General features: G+C 46.8%; 1 protein-coding gene across 1 annotated transcript in view; it reads left to right on the forward strand.

Annotated features, from left to right (window-relative positions):
• LOC139376659 (protein piccolo-like) overlaps positions 1 to 24,824 on the forward strand; it is a 113,364-nt gene that overhangs the window by 44,726 nt on the left and 43,814 nt on the right. Inside the window, exons 8-16 of the mRNA XM_071119899.1 lie at positions 7,375 to 8,157; positions 8,415 to 14,859; positions 15,242 to 15,837; positions 15,954 to 17,024; positions 17,205 to 17,470; positions 17,642 to 18,443; positions 18,613 to 19,702; positions 21,660 to 21,728; positions 22,238 to 22,264. Of these exons, the coding sequence (XP_070976000.1) occupies positions 7,375 to 8,157; positions 8,415 to 14,859; positions 15,242 to 15,837; positions 15,954 to 17,024; positions 17,205 to 17,470; positions 17,642 to 18,443; positions 18,613 to 19,702; positions 21,660 to 21,728; positions 22,238 to 22,264 (11,149 nt within the window). The remainder of the gene's footprint in view (positions 1 to 7,374; positions 8,158 to 8,414; positions 14,860 to 15,241; positions 15,838 to 15,953; positions 17,025 to 17,204; positions 17,471 to 17,641; positions 18,444 to 18,612; positions 19,703 to 21,659; positions 21,729 to 22,237; positions 22,265 to 24,824) is intronic.

A 24,824-nucleotide genomic window follows, 5' to 3' on the forward strand; every position in this document is an offset into this window, starting at 1 on the left:
ACAGAACTTATTTAAACATGTGTTCTTATGAGCCCAGTCATTGCGCAATCGTGTGTCAAAACAGAGTTCCAGATTTCTCATGCTGCTATATTTCTTCTTCTTCTTCTTCTTCTTCTTCTTCTTCTTCTTCTTTAGGATTAGGTTGGCAGATCAAATCCAACTTAAAGGTGCACACACCGTCACCTACTGTCATAGAATGTGAGGCCAGTCACAACCTACCAACATTAAATTATCTTTATTATTCCTGTTCCTAAAAGCAAAAACTTGCACCACCAACTAACCCTATACCTATATACCACTATTTAACCCTACACCTATATACCACCAACTAACCCTACACCTATATACCACTATTTAACCCTACACCTATATACCACCAACTAACCCTACACCTATATACCACTATTTAACCCTACACCTATATACCACTATTTAACCCTACACCTATATACCACTATTTAACCCTACACCTATATACCACTATTTAACCCTACACCTATATACCACCAACTAACCCTACACCTATATACCACTATTTAACCCTACACCTATATACCACTATTTAACCCTACACCTATATACCACTATTTAACCCTACACCTATATACCACTATTTAACCCTACACCTATATACCACTATTTAACCCTACACCTATATACCACCAACTAACCCTACACCTATATACCACTATTTAACCCTACACCTATATACCACTATTTGACCATACACCTATATACCACTATTTAACCCTACACCTATATACCACTATTTAACCCTACACCTATATACCACCCTAACCCTACACCTATATACCACTATTTAACCCTACACCTATATACCACTATGTAACCCTACACCTATATACCACTATTTAACCCTACAGCTATATACCACTATTTAACCCTACACCTATATACCACTATTTAACCCTACACCTATATACCACTATTTAACCCTACACCTATATACCACTATTTAACCCTACACCTATATACCACTATTTAACCCTACACCTATATACCACTATTTAACCCTACACCTATATACCACTATTTAACACTACACCTATATACCACCAACTAACCCTACACCTATATACCACTATTTAACCATACACCTATATACCACCAACTAACCCTACACCTATATACCACCAACTAACCCTACACCTATATACCACCAACTAACCCTACACCTATATACCACTATTTAACCCTACACCTATATACCACTATTTAACCCTACACCTATATACCACCAACTAACCCTACACCTATATACCACTATTTAACCCTACACCTATATACCACCAACTAACCCTACACCTATATACCACCAACTAACCCTACACCTATATACCACTATTTAACCCTACACCTATATACCACCAACTAACCCTACACCTATATACCACCAACTAACCCTACACCTATATACCACTATTTAACCCTACACCTATATACCACTATTTAACCCTACACCTATATACCACCAACTAACCCTACACCTATATACCACTATTTAACCCTACACCTATATACCACCAACTAACCCTACACCTATATACCACCAACTAACCCTACACCTATATACCACTATTTAACCCTACACCTATATACCACCAACTAACACTACACCTATATACCACCAACTAACCCTACACCTATATACCACTATTTAACCCTACACCTATATACCACCAACTAACCCTACACCTATATACCACCAACTAACCCTACACCTATATACCACTATTTAACCCTACACCTACAGTGCCTTGCGAAAGTATTCGGCCCCCTTGAACTTTGCGACCTTTTGCCACATTTCAGGCTTCAAACATAAAGATATAAAACTGTATTTTTTTGTGAAGAATCAACAACAAGTGGGACACAATCATGAAGTGGAACGACATTTATTGGATATTTCAAACTTTTTTAACAAATCAAAAACTGAAAAATTGGGCGTGCAAAATTATTCAGCCCCTTTACTTTCAGTGCAGCAAACTCTCTCCAGAAGTTCAGTGAGGATCTCTGAATGATCCAATGTTGACCTAAATGACTAATGATGATAAATACAATCCACCTGTGTGTAATCAAGTCTCTGTATGAATGCACCTGCACTGTCATAGTCTCAGAGGTCCGTTAAAAGCGCAGAGAGCATCATGAAGAACAAGGAACACACCAGGCAGGTCCGAGATACTGTTGTGAAGAAGTTTAAAGCCGGATTTGGATACAAACAGATTTCCCAAGCTTTAAACATCCCAAGGAGCACTGTGCAAGCGATAATATTGAAATGGAAGGAGTATCAGACCACTGCAAATCTACCAAGACCTGGCCGTCCCTCTAAACTTTCAGCTCATACAAGGAGAAGACTGATCAGAGATGCAGCCAAGAGGCCCATGATCACTCTGGATGAACTGCAGAGATCTACAGCTGAGGTGGGAGACTCTGTCCATAGGACAACAATTAGTCGTATATTGCACAAATCTGGCCTTTATGGAAGAGTGGCAAGAAGAAAGCCATTTCTTAAAGATATCCATAAAGAGTGTTGTTTAAAGTTTGCCACAAGCCACCTGGGAGACACACCAAACATGTGGAAGAAGGTGCTCTGGTCAGATGAAACCAAAATTGAACTTTTTGGCAACAATGCAAAACGTTATGTTTGGCGTAAAAGCAACACAGCTGAACACACCATCCCCACTGTCAAACATGGTGGTGGCAGCATCATGGTTTGGGCCTGCTTTTCTTCAGCAGGGACAGGGAAGATGGTTAAAATTGATGGGAAGATGGATGGAGCCAAATACAGGACCATTCTGGAAGAAAACCTGATGGAGTCTGCAAAAGACCTGAGACTGGGACGGAGATTTGTCTTCCAACAAGACAATGATCCAAAACATAAAGCAAAATCTACAATGGAATGGTTCAAAAATAAACATATCCAGGTGTTAGAATGGTCAAGTCAAAGTCCAGACCTGAATCCAATCGAGAATCTGTGGAAAGAACTGAAAACTGCTGTTCACAAATGCTCTCCATCCAACCTCACTGAGCTCGAGCTGTTTTGCAAGGAGGAATGGGAAGAATTTTCAGTCTCTCGATGTGCAAAACTGATAGAGACATACCCCAAGCGACTTACAGCTGTAATCGCAGCAAAAGGTGGCGCTACAAAGTATTAACTTAAGGGGGCTGAATAATTTTGCACGCCCAATTTTTCAGTTTTTGATTTGTTAAAAAAGTTTGAAATATCCAATAAATGTCGTTCCACTTCATGATTGTGTCCCACTTGTTGTTGATTCTTCACAAAAAAATACAGTTTTATATCTTTATGTTTGAAGCCTGAAATGTGGCAAAAGGTCGAAAAGTTCAAGGGGGCCGAATACTTTCGCAAGGCACTGTAAATATTCAACAACCTGAGTCAATACGTTAGAATCACCTTTGGCGATGATGACTTTTCAAAATGATTCAAGCTCTGCCAAGTTGGTTGTTAATCATTGCTCGACAGCCATTTTCAAGTCTTGCCATATATTTTCAAGCCCATTTAAGTCAAAACTAACTTGGCCACTCAGGAACATTCAATGTTGTATTGGTAAGCAACTCGAGTGTATATATTGTCCTCCTGAAGGCATATGTTGGAAAGCAGACTGAACCAGGTTTTCCTCTAGGATTTTGCCTGTGCTTAGCTATATTCCGTTTATTTTTATCCCCCAAAAAACTCCCTAGTCCTTGCCAAGGAATAGCTTATCCATAACATGATCCAGCCACCCCTATGCTTGAAAAGATGAAGAGTGGTACTCAGTGATGTGTTGTGTTAGATTTGCCCCAAACATAACACTTTGACTTCAGGACAAAAATTACATTATTTTGCCACATTTCTTCTTTTTTACTTTAGTGCTTCATTGCAAACTGGATGCATGTTTTGGAATATTCTTATTCTGTATGTAACAGTGTTGCTTCTGTCCCTCTCCTCACCCCTACCTGGGCTCCAACCAGACACATCTACAACTGCCTCCCACAAAGCAGTGTTACCTATCGTTCCACAAAAGCCACAGCTACTTCAAGGTCTCAAAGTGAGTGACATCACCAATTGAAACACTATTAGCGCGCACCCTGCTAACTAGCTACCCATTTCACATCGGTTACACTCACCCCCCTTTTGACCTCCTCCTTTCCCGCAGCAACCAGTGATCCAGGTCAGCAGCATCAGTATAGCTTCCTTCCCTCTCCTCACCCCAACCTGGGCTCGAACTAGAGACCCTCTGCACACATCAACATCTGCCTCCCACGAAGCATCGTTACCCATCGCTAGATAACAATGCGTCGAGGGTGACTGTTGATGTGGGCAGAGGGTCCCTGGTTCATACCCCTTAACTATCTAATGTTTTGATAATATGAATAAGAATGTAGTCCATTGAGTTTGGAAATCAGTATTTGTCAATTTCTCCCATAGTTCCCATTTTAAATATAAAAAATATGCATAGAGATTCACAACACTATAATATTTGAGTGTTGTAAAATGCTGCCCTGCCTGGACACTCACATTCAAACAAAACAAAGATAACTAAGGCCAGGGCGTGACACATTTTCAATCAAAAACTATAAATGAGAGATTCACAAGACTAACATTTGAATATTGTAAAGTGCTGCCCTACCCTGGCTGGCAAGGACTCTCAGGTGAAGCCATTGGATAAAATGAATTACAAGGAAATAAAGTGTTAAGCTATACATTTTTACCATGTATAGTGTGGACTATCCTTTTCGAAACGTATGAAACATCAAAACATTCTAGAAAACCTTGCTATCACAACAGCTGTTCACTTTACTGTGATTCTGAAAATGATTTTCTGAATCAGCTGATGATTGTTGAAACGTTATAGGCTACAGCCTATACGCAAAAGGCTACAGCTCGTTTCACAGCTTCCCCATGCTTCACAGCTTCCCCGGGAAACTTGACGGTATTGTAGCCTCACGCAGACTAAAGAATAATGGAGGAAGGTGTTTGCTTATGCTGCAGTGTTCGGAGTGAAATATTATGCGTTTCAGCGGTGCTTCGTCATTTTACAGAGTAATTGTTTGATTGACTATATGCTTATCATTTAGTAGGTCTATTGGTAATTGTTAATTACACTATACACATAACATATGCTTGGGTTCCACCTTGTCATCCCTGATCTACTTGCCTAAATAAATGAATGCTAGAACATTGGTCGCCAGGATTAGCTATTTGTATCTAGTCTCTTAATAATTGCAGAGTGGTGCAAGTTAGACACATGTTCATTATATTCATACTAAGTGGTGATGCAAGGCTCGCTATCTTGACTAGATCCTCTAGAGACTCACAGGGCCTGTTGCATTTATTCACATAATAATGGAGTCAGATTAATGAATGTAGTTTATTACATATTCAACATAATGGTTGGAAAATTTCCATCCAACTATAAATGGTGACCCCTCCTCAGTTGATGGGGATTTCTATAGCCAACTACAAGCATACATAAAATCAACTATACAGTAATCATAGGAACAATAATGTAACGTGTACGCTGGAAGTTGGGAAGCAAGTACAGGGAGTGAATTCAATTTAAAAAATGAAACATGAACCAAAACAAGTAACACAAGTCGTGTACAAACAGGAACTGAATCAATAAAGCCTGGGGAAAGAACCAAAGGGAGTGACAGATATATGGGAGGTAATCAGGAAGCTGATGGAGTCCAGGTGAGTCTCGTGAAGCACAGGTGCGCGTAACAATGGGGACATGTGTTGACATTGAGTGCCAGAGAGGAGGTGCGGGAGTAGACATGACAAATAACAGGGAACATGAAACAGTTAGGCTACATCCTCAGTGTAACGAAATGGGAATTCCATTTACCGTGGGTGCATTTTTAAATATACTTTTTATTTTGTGTGGTTTCAGTATAGCCAAGTGGTGGGCGGTGTTTGATGGTGCAGTACGCCTGAGCTATTGTCTTGCAGTGAAGCTGGCCTCAATGTGAGGTCAGAAAGAGAGCATTTCCATTTCAGTATCTGACAAAAGCACCTAATGGATCTGCTGCTATCATAATTAACTTGTTTTTTATTCTGTGCTGACCTTGCACTGTGACCATATGCTTTGTGAAGTATTAAATCACTTTGTCACCCCTGTTGAGAGATGTTATGGAAACACTTATAAACCCTTTCTAAAGATATTGGAAATACGAGTGCATGTGGACATATTTGACTGTTATGTGTCTATTCTAAGCATTAGGCTATGTAGCAAAGGCTTTTTTGTTAGTTCTGACCCCTGACCACAAATGTTCACACGGCAAGGGCGTGGTAGTGGAGGTATTTTGGGCTTGTTTCTGGGAACACACACGGGATCCCTGGCACATCTGGGTGTGGTTTGTACTACATTGCCTAAGCTTGGCCATGACAGAAGGTGGGTTACATCACTCGCTAAAGCTCCCATCAGCACGTGACATCCCCATGAAATATGATTAATATACGTCACTGGTCTCTGAGCCAGCACTAATCCCCTTGAGAAAGTGTGTATGTGTCACCATTGACTTTCTTGAACAAGCAGTACATATTCTTCAACGAGTCATGATCTAGGAAGCACACTGAATCATCTTTGTCGTCCTCATCAAAAGGCAATGGAGAAAAACACACAATCAAAATTGGATCCAACTACAGGGTTATGTAGCTAAACAAATGTTGCATGCGTGCATTTGGGTGTGTGAAGTTAGCTATCTTTATTCCTGCAAATATATGCATCTTTCAATACGTACACTAATGTGTACAGTAGAGCATGTGTTTATAAGTATCATTTAAGTGTTGTGTGTGCATGAGGGTTTATCTGAGCAAGCGTATGGTATATCCTAATATCTCACACACACATGGTGATTGAATAGTACACCACTGGCGGGATAGTACACCACTGGCGGGATAGTACACCACTAGCGGGATAGTACACCACTGGCGGGATAGTACAACACTGGCGCCCTGCTCTAGGCAGAGTTTACTGATAATGCTTTTCTTCTCAACTGGCCCAAAATAAATGGAGCAAAAAGTCAATGCTGATGTTGAGTGATTTCATGTAAATAGCAATAAGATTCCCTGTAAGATATGATTTGTTTTCTGACAAGGTAAGACATTTGTATGTAATGACATCAATGCATTTTGCTGCTTTTGTATCGGTGATGAATGCTGTTCAAAAATCAATATTATGAAAGTGAATTATTTTTCCTCTATTGTATTTGGAACAAAGCCATGTGTTGGCTTGGAATAATGCCAACATGGTCTGTAATAAGCACTTGCCACCTGTGCGTTGTCCCCTCTATTGACAGAAGTAATAGATGATCTGACTACTAACCACTGTGTGTTGTTCTCTGTGTTGACAAAAGGAATGGCTGTGTCTGAACTGCCAGACACAGAGAGCTCTGTCGGGTCAGCTGGGAGACATGGGGATGATGGCCCAGCCACAACTCACAATGACTGGTGCCCAGCCCACACCACAGCCTGTAGCCACATCCACCAGGACAGAGCCCCTGTTTCCAGCAGCAACCACAACCGAGGCCCAGGCTGTTCCTCTCATATCAGAGCCCATTCCACATACACTAACACCTGCTCTTGCACTAAAGGAGCTGGAGCCAACGGTAAAAGTCTCTGAGGCTGAAGCTCCCAATGCGGTCGCAAAGGCTGAGGCTCCAAAGACAGAAGTTCTCAAGGTGAAGATCGCCAAGACAGAGGCACCAAAAATGGAGTCTTCTGTGGCAGAAGTTCCTACAAATGAGCTGCCCAAACCAATGCCACCTAAATCTGAACCACCCAAGACTCCAGTGGTAGCTGCTCCTGTTGTCTCTGTCCCAATGACTGAGGCCATGACTGCTCCTGCTCCTCTACCCACCACAGTCGCTACTGCCATTGCTGTCACTCCAGCCACTGCGAAGGCTCAACCAGCAGAGCTACCTAAACCAGTAGAGGAGAAGGTTGAGAAGCCAGCAGAGAAGGATGAGAAGCCACTGAAGCAACATAATCCAGTTCCTGTCACAGTGCCTGAGAGGGTAACTCCACAACCAGTCCCAACAGCTGATACTATCAAGAAAGAGGCCGCTCCATTGGTTGAAAAGGTGGATGATGTCCTTCCTGAACCTCAGCAGATTCTCACTGAGAAGGAGACTGGGGAGGCAAGCATTTGTTCAACAGTTTGAATCAATGTATTGTTGTTTGTGTTTGTTGTTAACATAATTCCTATAATCTTTAGTCAAGATTGTGATTCCATACAAATACAGATTGCTGCCATAGTTCTTAACTGTTCACACAAGTAGAATTTGCTCCAGGAGCCATAAACTAAAACAGATAGCAAAGTGTGTGAGACATATGTTTTTATTTGTCCATGCATAGGACAAGCTCATTTTAATGTGATGCTTCTTTTCATTTTCAGGAGGAGAACGAGCCAACTGCAGACTCCCTCCTAGCAGACCAGGTAGTAGTTGAGGTACCGTCCAGCCCAGCCAGTCCATTTGAGGCTGACACCAAGACTGAGGACCATAGTATCAAGTCCCAGGATGGACCAGATATACTTCCTATCTCACAGGGCTCCTACAGCTCAGAGGAAGAGCTGAAGGAGTTGCAGACAGACAGAAATGTCCCTATGATTGACACGACCGCTGACACAGCCATGCCTTCCAAGGAAGAGGTGAATGTGGAGAAGAGGCGTCTGAATTATGTACAGATGGAGGAGAGCAGTGGGAGCGAACCCTCTCCCTCGCCCCAGGTCCAGAGACGGAGGTTAAGTGCGATAGCAGTCAGCACGGCAGCCTCATCCAGCAGCGAGGACTACAAAGCAGACAGCCCAGCAGTCAGCCCAGACTCATCTGTGGATGAGGAGGAGTTCATCCGCAGGCAGATCATGGGGATGACAGGAGAGGAGGAGATGTTTCTCTCAGAGGAGGAAAAAGATGAGAAAGAGAGCAGAGAGGAGGAGACCAAGGAGGCTGAGGTGGATAACGAATCAGGCAAATCCAAACTTCTGCTAAAGAAAGGCATTGTGGATAATGAAGACAGCCCAGCCAGGAGACCATCTCCAGGATCTGAGGCTAAAACCACTGCAGATAGGTCTGAGCTCACCACCACTGTGTTTAAGAAAGACATGACGTTACAGAGAACAAAGAGCACGGATGATGGAGATGCTGAGGTGGAGAGCATCACAGAGTCTCTGGAGGATAAATCCAAAGGTGAGGGGTCATCCAGTGTCCAGGTGTCCAGCTTCACCCCTGGAACCTCCCCCACCTCAGCCTCTTCTCTGGAGGAGGACAGCGACAGCAGCCCCAGCCACAAGAGGAGTGGGGAGGGGAAACAGCACCGCAAGGCCAAGCACAGGCAGGCAGGCCAGTCCCTTCCCACCATCGAGGACTCGTCAGAAGAGGAGGAACTCTTGGAGGAAGAAGATCACCTCAGGGAGCAGGAGAAACAGGAGTCGGACCAGCAGCAGGGGAAGAGGAGCTCCAAGAAGTCCAAGAGGGATAAAGACGAACTACAGACTCAGAGGAAATGGGATAAGCCTGTAACCTCGCCCAGTAACCTGTCTCCTATTGAAAACGCCTCGCCCACTGTGGAGATGAGGCAGGCTAGAGAGATGGAAGTGTTTCACAAGTCCTCAGGCTCTGACTATTCTCCTAGCATGGAGTCTGATTCAGAAGCGTTTCACACAGAGGCCAAGATAGCTGTCCCAAAAGGACAGAAGTTCAGTACTGCAGAGCCACTAAAGAATGCAGAGGATATATATGAGGAGATGCTTCAGAAAGCTAGATCTCCTAAAGGAGAGACAGAGCCAGTCCCTGAGATAGAGCCACTCTACGGAGGCATGGCCATAGAGGACTACCTCTATGAGTCCCTAGTGGAGGAGCCTGAAGCTAAACCTAGTTCAGCCTTACCGGAGCAGTCCAGTAAAGACCATGCTAAAGAGCCAGGGAAGAAAAGTTTAAGATCTCCTGAAGAGGTGTATGAGGAAATGATGCTGAAGAAGAAGGAACTGATGTTGATAGAGCAGGAGTTTCAGAGGGCTCAGTCAGCGATGGACACTCCAACTCCAGAAATACATGTGACTGCACCATCCAGTGCTGCAGCTGAGAGCTGCAAAGTTGGTGAGGCAGAGGGAGAAAAGCCTATGTTAGATGCGGATTCTACCTACGTTAAGAGGAAGAAACGTCCTGCTCCACCACGACCCTCTGAACCTCCTAAACGGCCCGAGGTCTACGTTGCCAAGCCAACAGTTCCTCAGGATATGACTATGAGGAGGGCTCTTTTCCCCATACCGGATTTGAAGATCACCCAGTGTTCCTCTGGAGAGGATGAGACGGATGATAGTATAATAGAGGAGTATGGAGTGGGAGTGTCCTCTGATATTACCCCTAGCGATGAGTCTGAAACTAAAGAACAGGTAGAGTCCTCTCCAGTTTCAGAACATACACCAATAATAGAGGCAGCTGAGATTGAACCCATCATTGTAGTGTGTGAGGTTCCCCAGGCGAAAGCTACTCCAGCTCCTGCCCCTGAGACAGTTCTAGCCACCAGTACAACCACCACAACATCACCAATCTCTCCGGTATCACCTCCCACCTCACCAGAAACTCCAGACTCAAGTCTAGCCTCCAATGCTACTTCCTCCTCCTCTTTCCAAGCTCCAAGTCCTCTCTCCTCTGACTCTACTCCAGTGTCCACTCCAACACCAGACCTGGCCAAAGCTGCAGCTCCCTTCGCAGCTCAGCTGCCTGCTGATATCTCCCCTCCTTCTATTGCTCCCATTATGGCTGTTTCTCCAACCACAGTTTTAGTCACAATTCCAGATGTGGTGACAGATCCAACCCAAGCACCAACACCAGCTACAACTACAGTCCATGCTTCTGCTCCACTAGCCCAACCCCAAGCCTCAGTCCCTGCCTCAGTGGTGGTGCACATACCTGATCCGGTTGTAATCCAAATGCCAGACCTGGTTACATCTCCATCCCAGATGTCTGTTCAGGGTCCACCTTCTGTGCAGGTCACAGCACCAACTCCAGTACCAAGCCCAGTACCTTCTGAAGCCACATCTCCGGTCCCAGCTGCTCCCAGTGCAATGTCAACTTCGGCTACAGTCTCTGCTCCAACTCCAGCCCCAGCTCCAGTTGTAGTCCAAATGCCAGACCTGGTTACCATCACCTCTTCAGTTTCACCCCAAGCCCCACTACCTGTGACATCCTCGGCTCCTGCCCAGGCTAAAGTGGTGCATTCAGTCCCTGTCCAGACTGCTGCCCCACCTCCAACCCCAGTAGTAGTCCCAGCCATAGGGACACGCCGAATTCAGAGACAAGCCTCCACCAAAAAAGCCCCACCTCCTCCTCCACCTAGGTCTACATCTGTCTCCCTGCCCCAAACCTCAGCAGAGCCTACCTCTATCAGGGCCATCCATAATGTCTCCCCGACCGTGACTACCACAATAGCCATGGGAGCAGCTCTGCCTGTGGTGGTGAATGTGCAGTCGCTAGTGGAGGATGTCCGGCCAGAAGGTGTTGCTGGCTCTCAGGTTATGATGACCCCAACCAGACAGGGGCATGTGGTCATCATAGTTCCCAATGTGAAGAACATGTCAGTGCTCAGCCAGACAACCCAAGACCTTGTGGCAAACTCAGTGGCAATAACTACCACCTCTGCTGTGGTTGAAGGCAGTAGTCAGATAGCAGCAAGGCCTGTGGTTGTCAGTGTTGCTCCTTTCTATACTGATCCCTCTGTTCCTGCTGTACACAGCTCAGACACATATATACCTTTGGCAGATACCCCAACACCTCCTTTGCCTCCTCCACCACCCCCTGCCAACTTACTAAAGCCAGCTGTTTATCCCAAAAAGCCTTCCATTTCCATCCCACCTTCAGTCCCAACATCAGTGCCAGTCTCAGCTGCTTTGACAATGGCACAGGCAACTGTAACAACCCCAGACCCCAGTCCAGTACACAAGGTCCCTGCACCCCCTCCAGTCCCCCCCAAGCCTGTGTCCATCCCTGCAGGGCTGGTGTTCAGCCACCGACCAGGGGAGAGTGTCAAACCTCCAGTGTATCCCACTGCCAGCCACATACTTCCCACGACCAGAGAAGTGGTTCCGAAAGCCAGCTCAGCAGAGCCATTCACAGCCACAACACTGCCCAGGACCAGAGAACCTCCCAATGCCCTGTCTCTGAGTCTGACCACCCCAGTGGAATCCAAGATGAGTGCTACCTCACCCAGGTCCCCTCTTTCTCCAAGGAACGCCAAGTGTCTGGAGACGTATGTTGTGATAACTCTGCCCTCAGAGCCTGGCACACCCATAGAGGGAATCACTGTCCAAGCCCCCATCAGAAGAGGGTCCATCCTCCCCTCTAAGCAGACAGGCCCAGGGGTTAGGACCACACCGTCAGAACAGCAGTCACCCATTGAGGCCTTCTCAGGCCAGGACCATGTCAGGACAGCATCAGTTCCCTCATTGAGGCAGCCACCACCACCACCAGCAGCAATAGGACCAGTCGAAGTAGCAGCACCCCTAGAGGGAGTCACTGTTCTAGCAACAGCAAGACAGCCTTCCATACCATCAGCTATGCAGCCTCCATACGGTATGGCTGAGGTGGTGACAGTTTCAGCTGGGTCTGAGATGCCTATTCAGGTACACAGTGTCCCAGCTCCAATCAAGAAACCGTATAAACCTCCAACAGCCAAGCCATCGCAGACAGTGTCTGTGGTTATGACAATGCCATCAGAGCCACGGGTTCCTGTAGAAGTGTATGCAACTCAAGCCTCTGGTAGAAGGGCATCAATACCTGCTGTACCTCAGCAGCCACAATATGTGGCTGAAGTAATGGCTTTACCAGCAGAGCTGGACATACCTACAGAGGTCGTTTCAATTGAGGCCATGTCTGGAAGAGCAACAATACCATCAGAAATGCAGCAACCACAAACCATGGCAGAGGTAATGCCATTACAGCAGGAAATACCAACGGGAGCTATGGCCATCCAAATCCATGTAGAAGCTACACCCTCAACCATGCATCAGTCACCATCTCTGATAGAGGTGGTTTCAACTGAGGCTGTCTTTAGAAGAGCATCAATACCATTGGAAATGCAGCAACCACAAACCATGGCAGAGGTAATGCCATTACAGCAGGACACACCATCAATACGATCATCTGCACCACAACCACAAGGAGTGGCTGAAGGAATGACTTTTCCTTCAGAGTATGACATGCCTACGGAGGTTATAACAACTGAGGCCACTACCAATAGAAGGACATCCATATCCTCTGTAGCACAACAACCATTCACATTTGCTGAAGTAATGACTTACCCATCAGAGTATGAAACACCCACCCAGGTGGTTACAACTGAGGCTATTTCCACTACAAAAAGAGCGTCTATAACCATGCAGCAGCTTCTAACTATGGCCCAGGTTATCACAATGCCTGCAGAGGCAGAGGTACCTCTAGAGGCATATGCTGCCCAAGTTCAATACAGGAGAGAATCCATCCCCTCAGCAGTGCAACCACCACAGGCAGTATCAGAGGTCATGAGTTACTCATCAGAGTATGAGACCCCCCTGGAGGTCATTACAACTGAAGCCTACACCAGGAGAATGTCAGTTCCCTCTGGCCAGGAGGTTCCCCAGACTGTCCCCGTGGCTCCAGTCACCATCACCAGGAAGTTCCACCAGGAGTCGATAGAGAGCCAGGAAATCCGTGGGCCTGAGAAGGTGGTGTCCAGCCTGAGCCACGTGTACTCCTCCTCTATCTCCACCTCAGCCCAGCCCCCAGAGAGACTGCCCAGCTTGGTCACTCAGGTGGTCACCACCGAGGTTCAGAGAACCACTGTGTCTGTGGTTCATGAGAGGCTGCCCCAGGCTCCTGCGTCAGACGCATTGGCCATCCTTATCCAGCCAGACCTGGCTAAACACCAGCCCTCTCCCAAACAGAACGGGAAGATCTACTCCGGTGATGCCATTGACCTCCGCACCATTAAGGTCGGTGTAAAGATGACCGATTCAGGGATGGACTTGACGCCTCAGGAATCGAGTCGCCAGTCTGTCTGTAGCAACTCTAGTGGCCGACATACGGCAGTGCAGCCAGAGATAGTGAACCTGAGTGCTGAGATCACCCCTTCCGCCACGTTGGCTGTTGTCACTGATAGCATCACTATTGTCACCTGTTCAGCCACCATTGCCTCCTACACCAGCGAGCCAGAAGAAAAGCCTTTAGATCTGCAGGGTTATGTTGCCTCCATGCCTCTCCCTCTTACCACATACAAACCATTCGAGCCTCTGGCACAGATAGTGTATAGGCGTGTAGACTCTCCACCTATCGTCAGCACGGTGATAGCCAGAGACACAGAGACACCAATTAACCTGTCCTATGGAGCCTCCACAGTAGATAGCAGGCTTCCAGTGACCATGGCCCCAGCTGTCAGCAATGGGGGAACCATGCTCTCAGAGCTGGCTGGGGCCGTGGACCTGTCCACCTCCAGACCCCTTAGGGCCATGGTGGCTCTGTCCGGCACCAGCCCAGGTGTGGTGACCACGGTTGTAGAGGATGATGGGACGCCCATAGATCTGACAGCTGGGAAAAATGTGTGCTGTGACGTCATCTACAAGCTACCCTTCACAGGGAGCTGTAGGACCCAGCCACCAGTTATTACCCAGCCTGACAACCACTTCAGCTACAGAGACGACCATGATCATGCTGGGGTCTATGGAATCAAGGTCTTGAACGGCAAGGCCATGTCTGAGACCAATCTGGCTGATGCAGGACTCTTCCTCTATAATGGAAAGACCGAATATGACTATAACGGAGTCTTGGACAGTGCGGTAGACCTGACAGCTGGTAATATATCCGCAGGTTGGTGTGTTCCTTTTTTACCTGCTTGAATTTGATTTCTGAATGTAAAATTATTTCAGTTATCATTGTTTTCCATTATGATTTTAGTGAGCATTTACTGTACTTTTGCATGATTTATGAAATGATCTAGATTTCCATCAATGTTCTGTTCCTTTTGTCTTTTCTTTCTTTTTACACAGATGCATGCGTATGCCTGCGTGTTCTCCCACGATATTTTGGCTTTGCATCGTGCTAGCTGGACAGACTGGAGATGCTTGCATGCTTAGTGCTATGATCTCCCCAAATCAAATCTGCATGGCCTTTATTTTGTACAGAACATGTATATACAGTATGATGTTTTAGTCATTGACTTAAACCTACATTTCTGGACCCGTCATGACAGGTGAAGCTCTAGACTACACTAGTAAAGCTGCTGGGGCCTATACTGGGATATCCACTGCTCCATATTCCCAGGTCCCTGCTTATAGTGTCTTTAGATCCTCAGACGGAATGGTATACTCCTCCATAGCAGCCCCTGTTCCTTCTACATATGCCATTACCACCCAGCCAGGGTCCATCTTCAGCACCACCCTACCCCCTACCACCACCCTCCAGGAGCAGCCAGCCCAAGCTCCATACCCCTATGGCTTCATCCCCACCACCGACCCTGGCAACCAGATCATCAGCCTGGGAACTGGCCTGCCCAAGGACCTGCTGCCCAGCGCTCTGGCTGACATCATGACTGGCTTCCCTGCCCTTTACTCTGACCAGACCCTGGAGGCCATCGCAGCCTCTCTGGAGGCCCTGGCCTCGTTGCCCATGTTCCCCGGCCTGGATGACAGCAAGATCACCCAGTATCAGATGGAGAGGGAGTTCCTGCAGCTGGAGAAGCTGAAGCAGCTGTGTCTGGCAGAGGAGCTGGAGTGGGAGAGGCAGGAGATCCAGCGCTACCGCGAGCAGGAGCAGATCATGGTGCAGAGGGAGCTGGAGGAGCTGCAGGTATGAATGTGTGTGTATATGTTGCCTGTGCTAATGTATCTGTTACTGTAAGAGGATGGACAATTGGCTGGACAACAATCTTATTCTAATCTATTCTAGTCTATTCTATTCTACAGGCTCTGAAACAGAAGTTGTTAGTTCAACAGGAAGAGGAGCACCAGGCACACCTTGTAGCACAGCAGGAGACCTACAACCAGCAGAGGGAACAGCTAGAGCAGATCCAACAGCTCCAGGTGCAGCTACAGCACCAGCTAGAGGAGCACTATGGTACCACAGGAACCTCAGATAACCTGCTAGAGGCACAGTATGCAGGGGTGGGGGATAACGGTCAGTACTGGCCTGTTAGGGATGAGTCCACCACCTCATCCACTGTCATCCAGCTAGAAGGTGGGGTGCAGTATGTGACCGGTGAGGGTCAGAGAGAGGTTGGAGGTCAGGACCAGCTGCAATTCAGTAGGAAACAGTCGGCAGGGTCTAAGCAGCCTGGTGACCAGGGGTATGGTACAGGGGTGGTAGGGAAGAGGATAGTGGACAGTGGGGTCCAGACAGACGATGAGGACTCGGTAGATAGAACGTATGTGGGGAGGAGGAAGAGGAACAACAGGGGGAGGGGTGTAGACAGCAGTGTTCAGACTGATGATGAGGAGGACCAAGAGGATGAGTGGGACATACCAACCAGGTCGCGGCGGCGCTCCCGCTCCAGCAAGCACAGCGGCGAGGGGAAACACAGTGGCTCTAAGGTCTCCAGCATTGCCATCCAGACTGTGGCAGAGATCTCTGTCCAGACCGACCACTCTGGCAGCATCAAATGCCCCAGCATTCAGATGGACACTAAGGTGGAGATCATCAAACACATCTCAGCCCCAGAGAACTCTCAGAGAGGAGGCAGCCTCAGCTGCCAGACAGACACAGACCGCAGGCGCCACTTGCCTGTAGAGGTGGGCTACAGCGCCTACCTGAAGGCAGACCTCGCCCCCAAGTCCCCCAAAGTGCTTTACTCTCCCGTGTCCCCCCTCTCCCCGAGTAAGGCCATGGAGGAAGGGCAGAAGATGCTGACCACTGACCCGTCCAGGTTTTCCAACGGCCCTAGGATGCTGAAGCCTGGACCGAAGTCTCTGCCTGACCCCAAGTCTCTCAGCCCCACCACCGAGGACAGGATAGGTTACCACTACACAGAAACCTACTCTGTAAGTCACTGTAGTAAGAATAATGGTAACATAAGATAGTGTTAAACATGACCACGTTAAAGTGGGCATAGTTAAGCACTTTCATCGCATGTTGTTGACATTTTTGTTGAAAATAAACCTGGCAATAGTATTAAGTATTCTATCTTATCTCGTATCGTATTGCTTTTCCCTCTGTCCTAGGGCCAGGGCTCTCCATCAGGCACTGGAAAGAAGGTGAAGAGGACCCTACCCAACCCTCCCCCGGAGGATGACCCTCTGACTGGCCCATCAGGCTACAGCGCCAACTCAGCGCGCCGACGTCTCGGCCGTCACACCACCATGGCCCGGGCCAAGATCTTGCAGGACATCGACAAGGAGCTGGACCTGGTGGAGAGAGAGTCATCCAAGCTCCGCAGAAAACAGGCCGAGCTAGATGAGGAGGAGAAAGAGATTGATGCCAAGCTGAGGTAATTTAACAATTTGTGAACTAGGCAAGTCGATATAGAACCAGTTCTGATTTACAATACAATAACATGCTTTAGATGAGTAGAACACATTGGTGTGTATGAAGTGATTCCACATTTTTAGCACTTGGAAAGCACTTGTATAAATCCAATCCCATCTTCTCCTTCTAACAGGTACCTGGAGATGGGCATCAACCGTCGTAAGGATGCCCTGCTGCAGGAGAGGGAGAAGAGGGAGAGGGCCTACCTGCAGGGTGTGGCTGAGGAGAGAGACTACATGTCGGACAGCGAGGTCAGCAACATCAGGGAGACCAGAGGGAACAGCCACGGCCTGGAGAGACCCAGGACAGCTCCACAGTCAGAGTTTGACCAGTTCATTCCCCCTGAAACTGAGGCTGACTCCCAGTACTCCACTCTTACCAGTCCCTACTCCCACTACACCCAGTATGTCCCTCAGACCCAGGCCATCAGTCACTACCCTCAGCAGACCCTGTACCAGCAGCAGGCCCTCTACCAGCAGCACCCCTACCAGAGTCAGTCAGTCTACTCCTCTGTGCCAAGCCTGTCCTACCCCCAGGCCTCCCACTCCCACCAGCAAGCCCAGTCCTCAGGCTACCAGTCCAAGAACACCACCAACTACGAGGTGATCCGGAACCAGCCCATGATCATCGTACCCTCCTCCAGCGAGGGGGGGTATGGGGTGGGGAAGTACGGCAGCCTGGAACTGAGGATGGGCCTGGAGGAGAGGAGCATGGCCTCCAGCCCCATGTCTAGTATATCTGCTGAGTCTTTCTATGCTGACATCGACCACCACAATGCCAGGAACTATGTTCTGATAGAGGACATTGAGCAGCTGACTAAAGGCTCTACAGCGCTGGGCTCTGCAGGGCTGGGGTCAGGGTTCAGTCTGCCTGATAAGGACCTGTCTAAGGCTGACAGGCTGCTCCGGGCCGCTGAGGCCAGGCGCGCTGCAGAGGTAACTGATATGTAAATAGTAGATGTTCTTCTGTGGAATGGGGATGTTGTTACATATTGCATGTCAGTGTGTTTTACTCAGGTTTTTTTGCTGGTATTTTGCTGTACCGCATTTGCCTGTTCACTTGGGTGTTGTGATGATGATAAATTATTGTATTGTCTTTGTTTAGGTTGCGGAGTTCCTTGGTAACTCGCGTCTGCACAGCTACGGTAAAGGAGAGGAGGACTCTATGGAGGAGCCTTATGAGCTGAAGCTCCTGAAGCAACAGATAAAGCAGGAGTTTAGACGAGGGACGGAGGGTCTGGAGCACCTCTCAGGCCTGGGCATGCCCCAGTACCTCCCCACTGACCCCAGCTACAGACACTTCCCTAAGGCTGACAAGTACAGCATCAGCCGGCTGACCTTGGAGAAACAAGCTGCCAAGCAGCTCCCTGCCGCTGTGCTCTACCAGAAACAGATCAAGAACCAGAAGAAGGCAACCCTGATGGACCCCAAGATAACCAAGTTCTCCTCCATCCAGGAGAGCAGAGACCTGGAGCCAGACTACAGCAGCTTCCTGGGCTCTGGAGCCTCGTCTGTCACCAACCTGTCCACGCGAGCCAGACTGCTCCAGGATGAGATCACCTTTGGCCTGAGGAAGAACCTGTCTGAGCAGCAGAAGTACCTGGACTCCTCCCTGGGATCTAACCTGGCTGGCTCTCTGGGCCAGAACCTGGGCCAGTCCCTTGGCCTGGGGGGACCCACCATGAGGACTACCCTACAGGACGACACCACCTACCCCAGCGGCACGCGCTCTCGCCCCTCCTCCCGCCCCAACTCCCGCCCCAACTCCCGTCCCACTTCCGTCTATGGCCTGGATCTGTCCATCAAACGGGACCTTTCCAGCTCCTCTCTCAGGCTGAAGATTGAGGGAGAAGCATTGGACGCAGCGTTCGGCACTGGGGTGACCAGGACCAAGCCCACCAGCCTGCCTATAAGCCAGAGCCGCGGGCGCATCCCCATCGTGGCTCAGAACTCAGAGGAGGAGAGCCCTCTGAGTCCTGTGGGAGAGCCCATGGGCATGGCCAGAGCCTCAGCCGGCCCTCTACCACCCATCTCAGCTGACTCCAGAGACCAGTTTGGCTCTAGCCACTCCCTGCCGGAGGTCCAGCAGCACATGAGGGAGGAGTCCAGGGCTACACTGGGACATAGTGGGGTCTACGACAGAGACATAGCCTTCATCATGGACGACCTGGGAGGAGCCATGTCTGACAGCGAAGGTAAATGGCTCCTGAGGCTGTCACAGCACCCTGACTCTCTGGACATGCAGCTACCGCATGCTCCTGACTGTGTTTATGTCTGCCTTAGAAGGCTCCTGATCACCTATTATTTCTCATATGTTGTGGCTTTTGTCACGTAACTGTGTTTGTGTTTTGTTCTGGTTGCTGTTTTTGTTCTGTTTGATGTCTGCATGCAACACTATTTATTTTCTTCACTGATACATAATACTGTTGATGTTATGTATGAGACAGCATGTCTGTGTTGTTAACTCCGTCTATGATGTTATTAGCATGTTCCAGTTCTCTTCTCTTCTTTTACATGTTGGTTTTCTGCTTTCATCACTGACCAAATGTCTATTATGGGATACAGGGCTTCTTTAAACCATACAGAACAGTGAAATATCAATAGTGGATAATAGGTGACCATAAATAACACACACTTTAAGTGCCTCTGTGTATTGCTTTTGAAGAGAAAGAAAAGAGAGTGATAATATATTTGAATGAGTGGGAGACTAATGAATATCTAACAGTATGTCACTGCCATCTGGGTGCTGTCTATAGCCTATAGGCACCTTCATCTACACCACTCTTTCCCTCTCCTCCTTTTTCTTCTCCTTTCCCCTCTTCTTCTCCATACATAAAATGTTATCTGGCTCTTGCAGGAAGTATGTCAGGCCTTAAGATAGACATACATTATATTTACTTTTCCAAGCACCCTTGGAGCTATTGGCCCCCTGGTAGCAGCCATTTTAAAGGCCTAATGGCCACACTATGTGTGGGTCTGGGTCTACTTACTGTAATTGTTCAGACGATGCAGACAGCCATTTATATAGAGCACCTGCCTCCCTCACTTCGTCTCCTGGCCAGCAATACACACATTTACTATTACAGCAGTAATAATACAGAGAGCATTATACTCACATTCATATTGCAATGCAATGACATTTTTTCCCTAAGGATTATGGAGTTGTAGATTATTTGTTTGTGTTTATGAGTTTTAGATTTGAACCCATGTTGATAGTAGACATACAGTATATTTTATGATACTCACACCACACATAGTTATTTATAGCATATTCATCCCTGTCCATCTTGGGCATTTTGGATTTTGTATTCATGCATGTTGCTCTGAGATTAAATGTGTTTGAGTTTCCATTTCAATAAAGCTTTAAAGCATCTTTTGCATGACGTTGGTTGCTATGAATGTTGGTTGCTGTGAATGTTTCTAGGGGATTGTAAATGTGCATGCTCTCTTCTGATTGGCAGCATATGAATGTGTTCTCTCCCCATCTCCTCCTGGGGAGTAAGTGTGAAATTACAGCTGTCCTTGCTTCTATCTTAAAGGGATACTTTGGGATTTTGACAATGAAGCCCTTTAACAACTTCCCTAGTCTCAGCATCCAGTATGAAGTTAGATGTTGTTTCGCAAGCCAATGCTAACTAGCGTTAGCACAATGACTGGAAACATGCTAGCAGTTACCATAGACGTCCAGTCATTGCGCTAACGCTAGTTAGCAACTTCCTTAAATCTGCATGAAAATACATAAAAATGGTATCCACGAGTTCATCTGACTCTGAGGTAGTAGATAAAGGGCCTCATTGCCAAAATCCTGAAGTATCAATTTTAGTGTTTACTAACCAGGACAACACTCCTAAATATGTCCCGATGCTTCTGTTCCTATGTTTCTATCGGCCCGGCATAGTGTAGTCAGTTTCAGAATGACCATAATTTAATTTACATATTTAAAAATAAAATAAAAACATTAACAAGCAGAAACACAAACCAATAAACATTCATATGCAAGTGGATTGATTTTAGATAGCATAGACATGAATATAGTACCGTTTTAAATGTACTTCAAAACTGACTCCAATGATCGACTGGTGAGTAGTTGATCAGCAGCAGACATAAATATGACCCCACATAAATAAGAGTGTCTATCTGCCTTGGTTCCAGCCCTAACTGACTCCATGCTGACTCTGAACAGAGATGATCCCAGAATCTTTCATGAGAGTATCAGACACGGTAGAGTATTCTAGTTTAGAATGCTGCCTGCCCTCCACTAATACAGCAGCACCATGTTAAAGGGACACTCCGCAATATGATACCCAGCCATGCGTCAAGGAAAGGCGCCAATTGGCAAGAGCAAATACGTCGCCACACTGTGATGTCATATAACTGAGTTTACCTTTAATATTTAGACTGCTTTAGTCCCCATGTGTCTTTACAGTATCTAACGCGATGATATATTAGTAAATACCCATGGATTTGTGATAGATCATTTTACAATTATTCACAATTGCTCTATTATGACATACATCTTTCATGCACTTCGCTTCAGAAATGCAAACTCCCTGATGGACTATAACCTTATAAGATGTATTTATTTGCTTACAAAGCATGTGCTGACTTAGATTTTGTCCAGTGCATGTGATATACAGTGTAAGTGGATGGAGACATAGCCCACTGAAAAAGTCTCAGATTCATTGACGTTGTGTTGTAGCCGTTTCTAAACATATAACTTTACACCCCAGCCGGAGGCCCCAACTGGAACATAGAAGGTGAGAGCTGCAGTGTGAACGGTCTAGTCCAGACCACATCCCAACCCCATGTAGCTTAGACAATGTCTGCCTCCACCCCACAACACCCCACGCCCCATGGTGCTCAATGACCAGATGTAGATGGTATCATACACACAAACATATCAAACCCATTTCTGGAATGACCCATATTTGGATGGTACTTTACATATATCAAACTCATCATGGAATGACTCATATGTCGATGGTAATGTACTGTAAACGTATCATATTGTAGTGGTTAAGCAATCCATATCTGGAATGACCCACATTTAAATGGGTCTGTACATACACTACATGATCAAAAGTATGTGGACACCTATTCGTTGAAAATCTAACCCAAAATCATGGACATTAATATGGACTTGGTCCCCCCTTTCCAGCTATAACACCCTCCACTCTTCTGGGAAGAGTTTCCACTAGATGGAACATTGCTGCGAGGACTTGCTTCCATTCAGCCACAAAAACATTAGTGAGGTCGTGCACTGATCAAATTGTATTTGTCACATGCGCCAAATAGAACATGTAGACCTTACAGTGAAATGTGTACTTACAAGCCCTTAACCAACAATGCAGTTCAAGAAATAGAGTTAAGAAAATATTTACTAAATAAACAAAAGTTTTTAAAAATAATTATAATTACATTACAATAGCAAGGCTATATACAGGGGGTACCGGTACCGAGTCAATATGCGGGTGTACAGGTTAGTCGAGGTAATTAGTAAAGTGACTATGCATAGATAATAAACAGGGAGTGGTGGGAGTGTAAAAACAAAGGGGGGTGTCAATGTAAACAGTCTGGGAGGCCATTTGAATAATTGTTCAGCAGTCTAATGGATTGGGGGTAGAAGCTGTTAAGGAGCCTTTTGGTCCTAGACTTGGTGCTCCTGTACCTCTTGTCGTGCGGTAGCAGAGAGAACAGTCTATGACTTGGGTGACTGGAGTCTTTGACATTTCTTGGACCTTCCTCTGACAGCACCTAGTATATAGGTCCTGGATGTCAGGAAGCTTGGCCCCAGTGATGTACTGGGCCATACGCACTACCCTCTGTAGCGCCTTACCGTCAGATGCTGAGCAGTTGCCCTACCAAGTGGTGATGCAACCTGACAGGATGCTCTCGATGGTGCAGATGTTGAACGTTTTGAGGATCTGGGGACTCATGACAAATCTTTTCAGTCTCCTGATAGGAAAAAGGTGTTGTCATGCCCTCTTCACAACTGTCTTGGTGTGTTTGGACCATGATAGTTCATTGGTGAAGTGGACACCAAGGAACATGAAATTCTCAAACCGCTCCACTTCGGCCCCATCGATGTTAATGAGGGCCTGTTCGGCCATCCTTTTCCTATAATCTAAGATCAGCTCATTTGTCTTGCTCACATTGAGGGAAAGTTTGTTGTCCTGACACCACACGGCCAGGTCTTTGACCTCCCTATAGGCTGTCTCATCAATGTCGGTGATGACTGTTACCACTGTTATGTCGTCAGCAAACTTAATGATGGTGTTGGAGTCATGCTTGGCCACGCTGTCATGGGGTGAACAGGGAGTACAGGAAGAGACTAAGCACGCACCCCTGAGGGGCCCCAGTGTTGCAGATCAGTGTAGCATATGTGTTGTTGCCTACCCTTACCACCTGGGGGCGGCCCGTCAGGAAGTCCAGGATCCAGTTGCAGAGGGAGGTGTTAAGTCCCAGGGTCCTTAGCTTAGTGATGAGCTTTGTGGATACTATGGTGTTGAACACTGAGCTGTAGTCAATGAACAGCATTCTCACATTTTGTATTTTTTTATTCTATGTAACCTTTATTTAACTAGGCAAGTCAGTTAAGAACAAATTTCTTATTTACAATGACGGCCTACCCTGGCCAAACCCAAATGATTCTGTGCGATTGAGATTGTGTTATCTGTGGATCTGTTGGGGTGCTTCATGGCTACCAATGTGAGTGCTACGGGGTGGTAATTATTTAGGCGGGTTACCTTTGCTTTCTTGGGCACAGGGATTATGGTGGTCTGTTTGAAACCTATAGGTGTTACAGACTTGGTCAGGGAGAGGTTGAAAATGCCAGTTTATCCGTTTGAGTACAGGTACTGGTAATCCGTCTGACCCCGCTGCTTTGTGAATGTTGACCTGTTTAAAGGCCTTACTCACATTGGCTATGGAGAGTGTCATCACACAGTCGTCCGGAACAGCTGGTGCTCTCATGCATGCTTCAGTGTTGCTTGCCTCGAAGCTAGCATAAAAGTAATTTAGCTCATCTGGTAGGCTCGCGTCACTGGGCAGCTTACGGCTGAGTTTCCCTTTTTAGTCCATAACTGTTTTCAAGCCCTGCCACATCTGACGAGCGTAGTAGAATTCAATCGTAGTCCTGGATTGATGCTTTGCCTGTTTGATGGTTCATCTGAAGTCATAGCGGGATTTCTTATAAGCTTTTGGATTAGTGTCCCGCTCCTTGAAAGCGGCAGCTCTAGCCCTTAGCTCGGTGTGGATGTTGCCTGTAATACATGGATTCTGGTTGGGATATGTACGTACGGTCACTGTGGGGATGAC

Source organism: Oncorhynchus clarkii, chromosome 1 (genome assembly GCF_045791955.1).
Source record: "Oncorhynchus clarkii lewisi isolate Uvic-CL-2024 chromosome 1, UVic_Ocla_1.0, whole genome shotgun sequence".
In the NCBI taxonomy this organism is placed as follows: domain Eukaryota; kingdom Metazoa; phylum Chordata; class Actinopteri; order Salmoniformes; family Salmonidae; genus Oncorhynchus; species Oncorhynchus clarkii.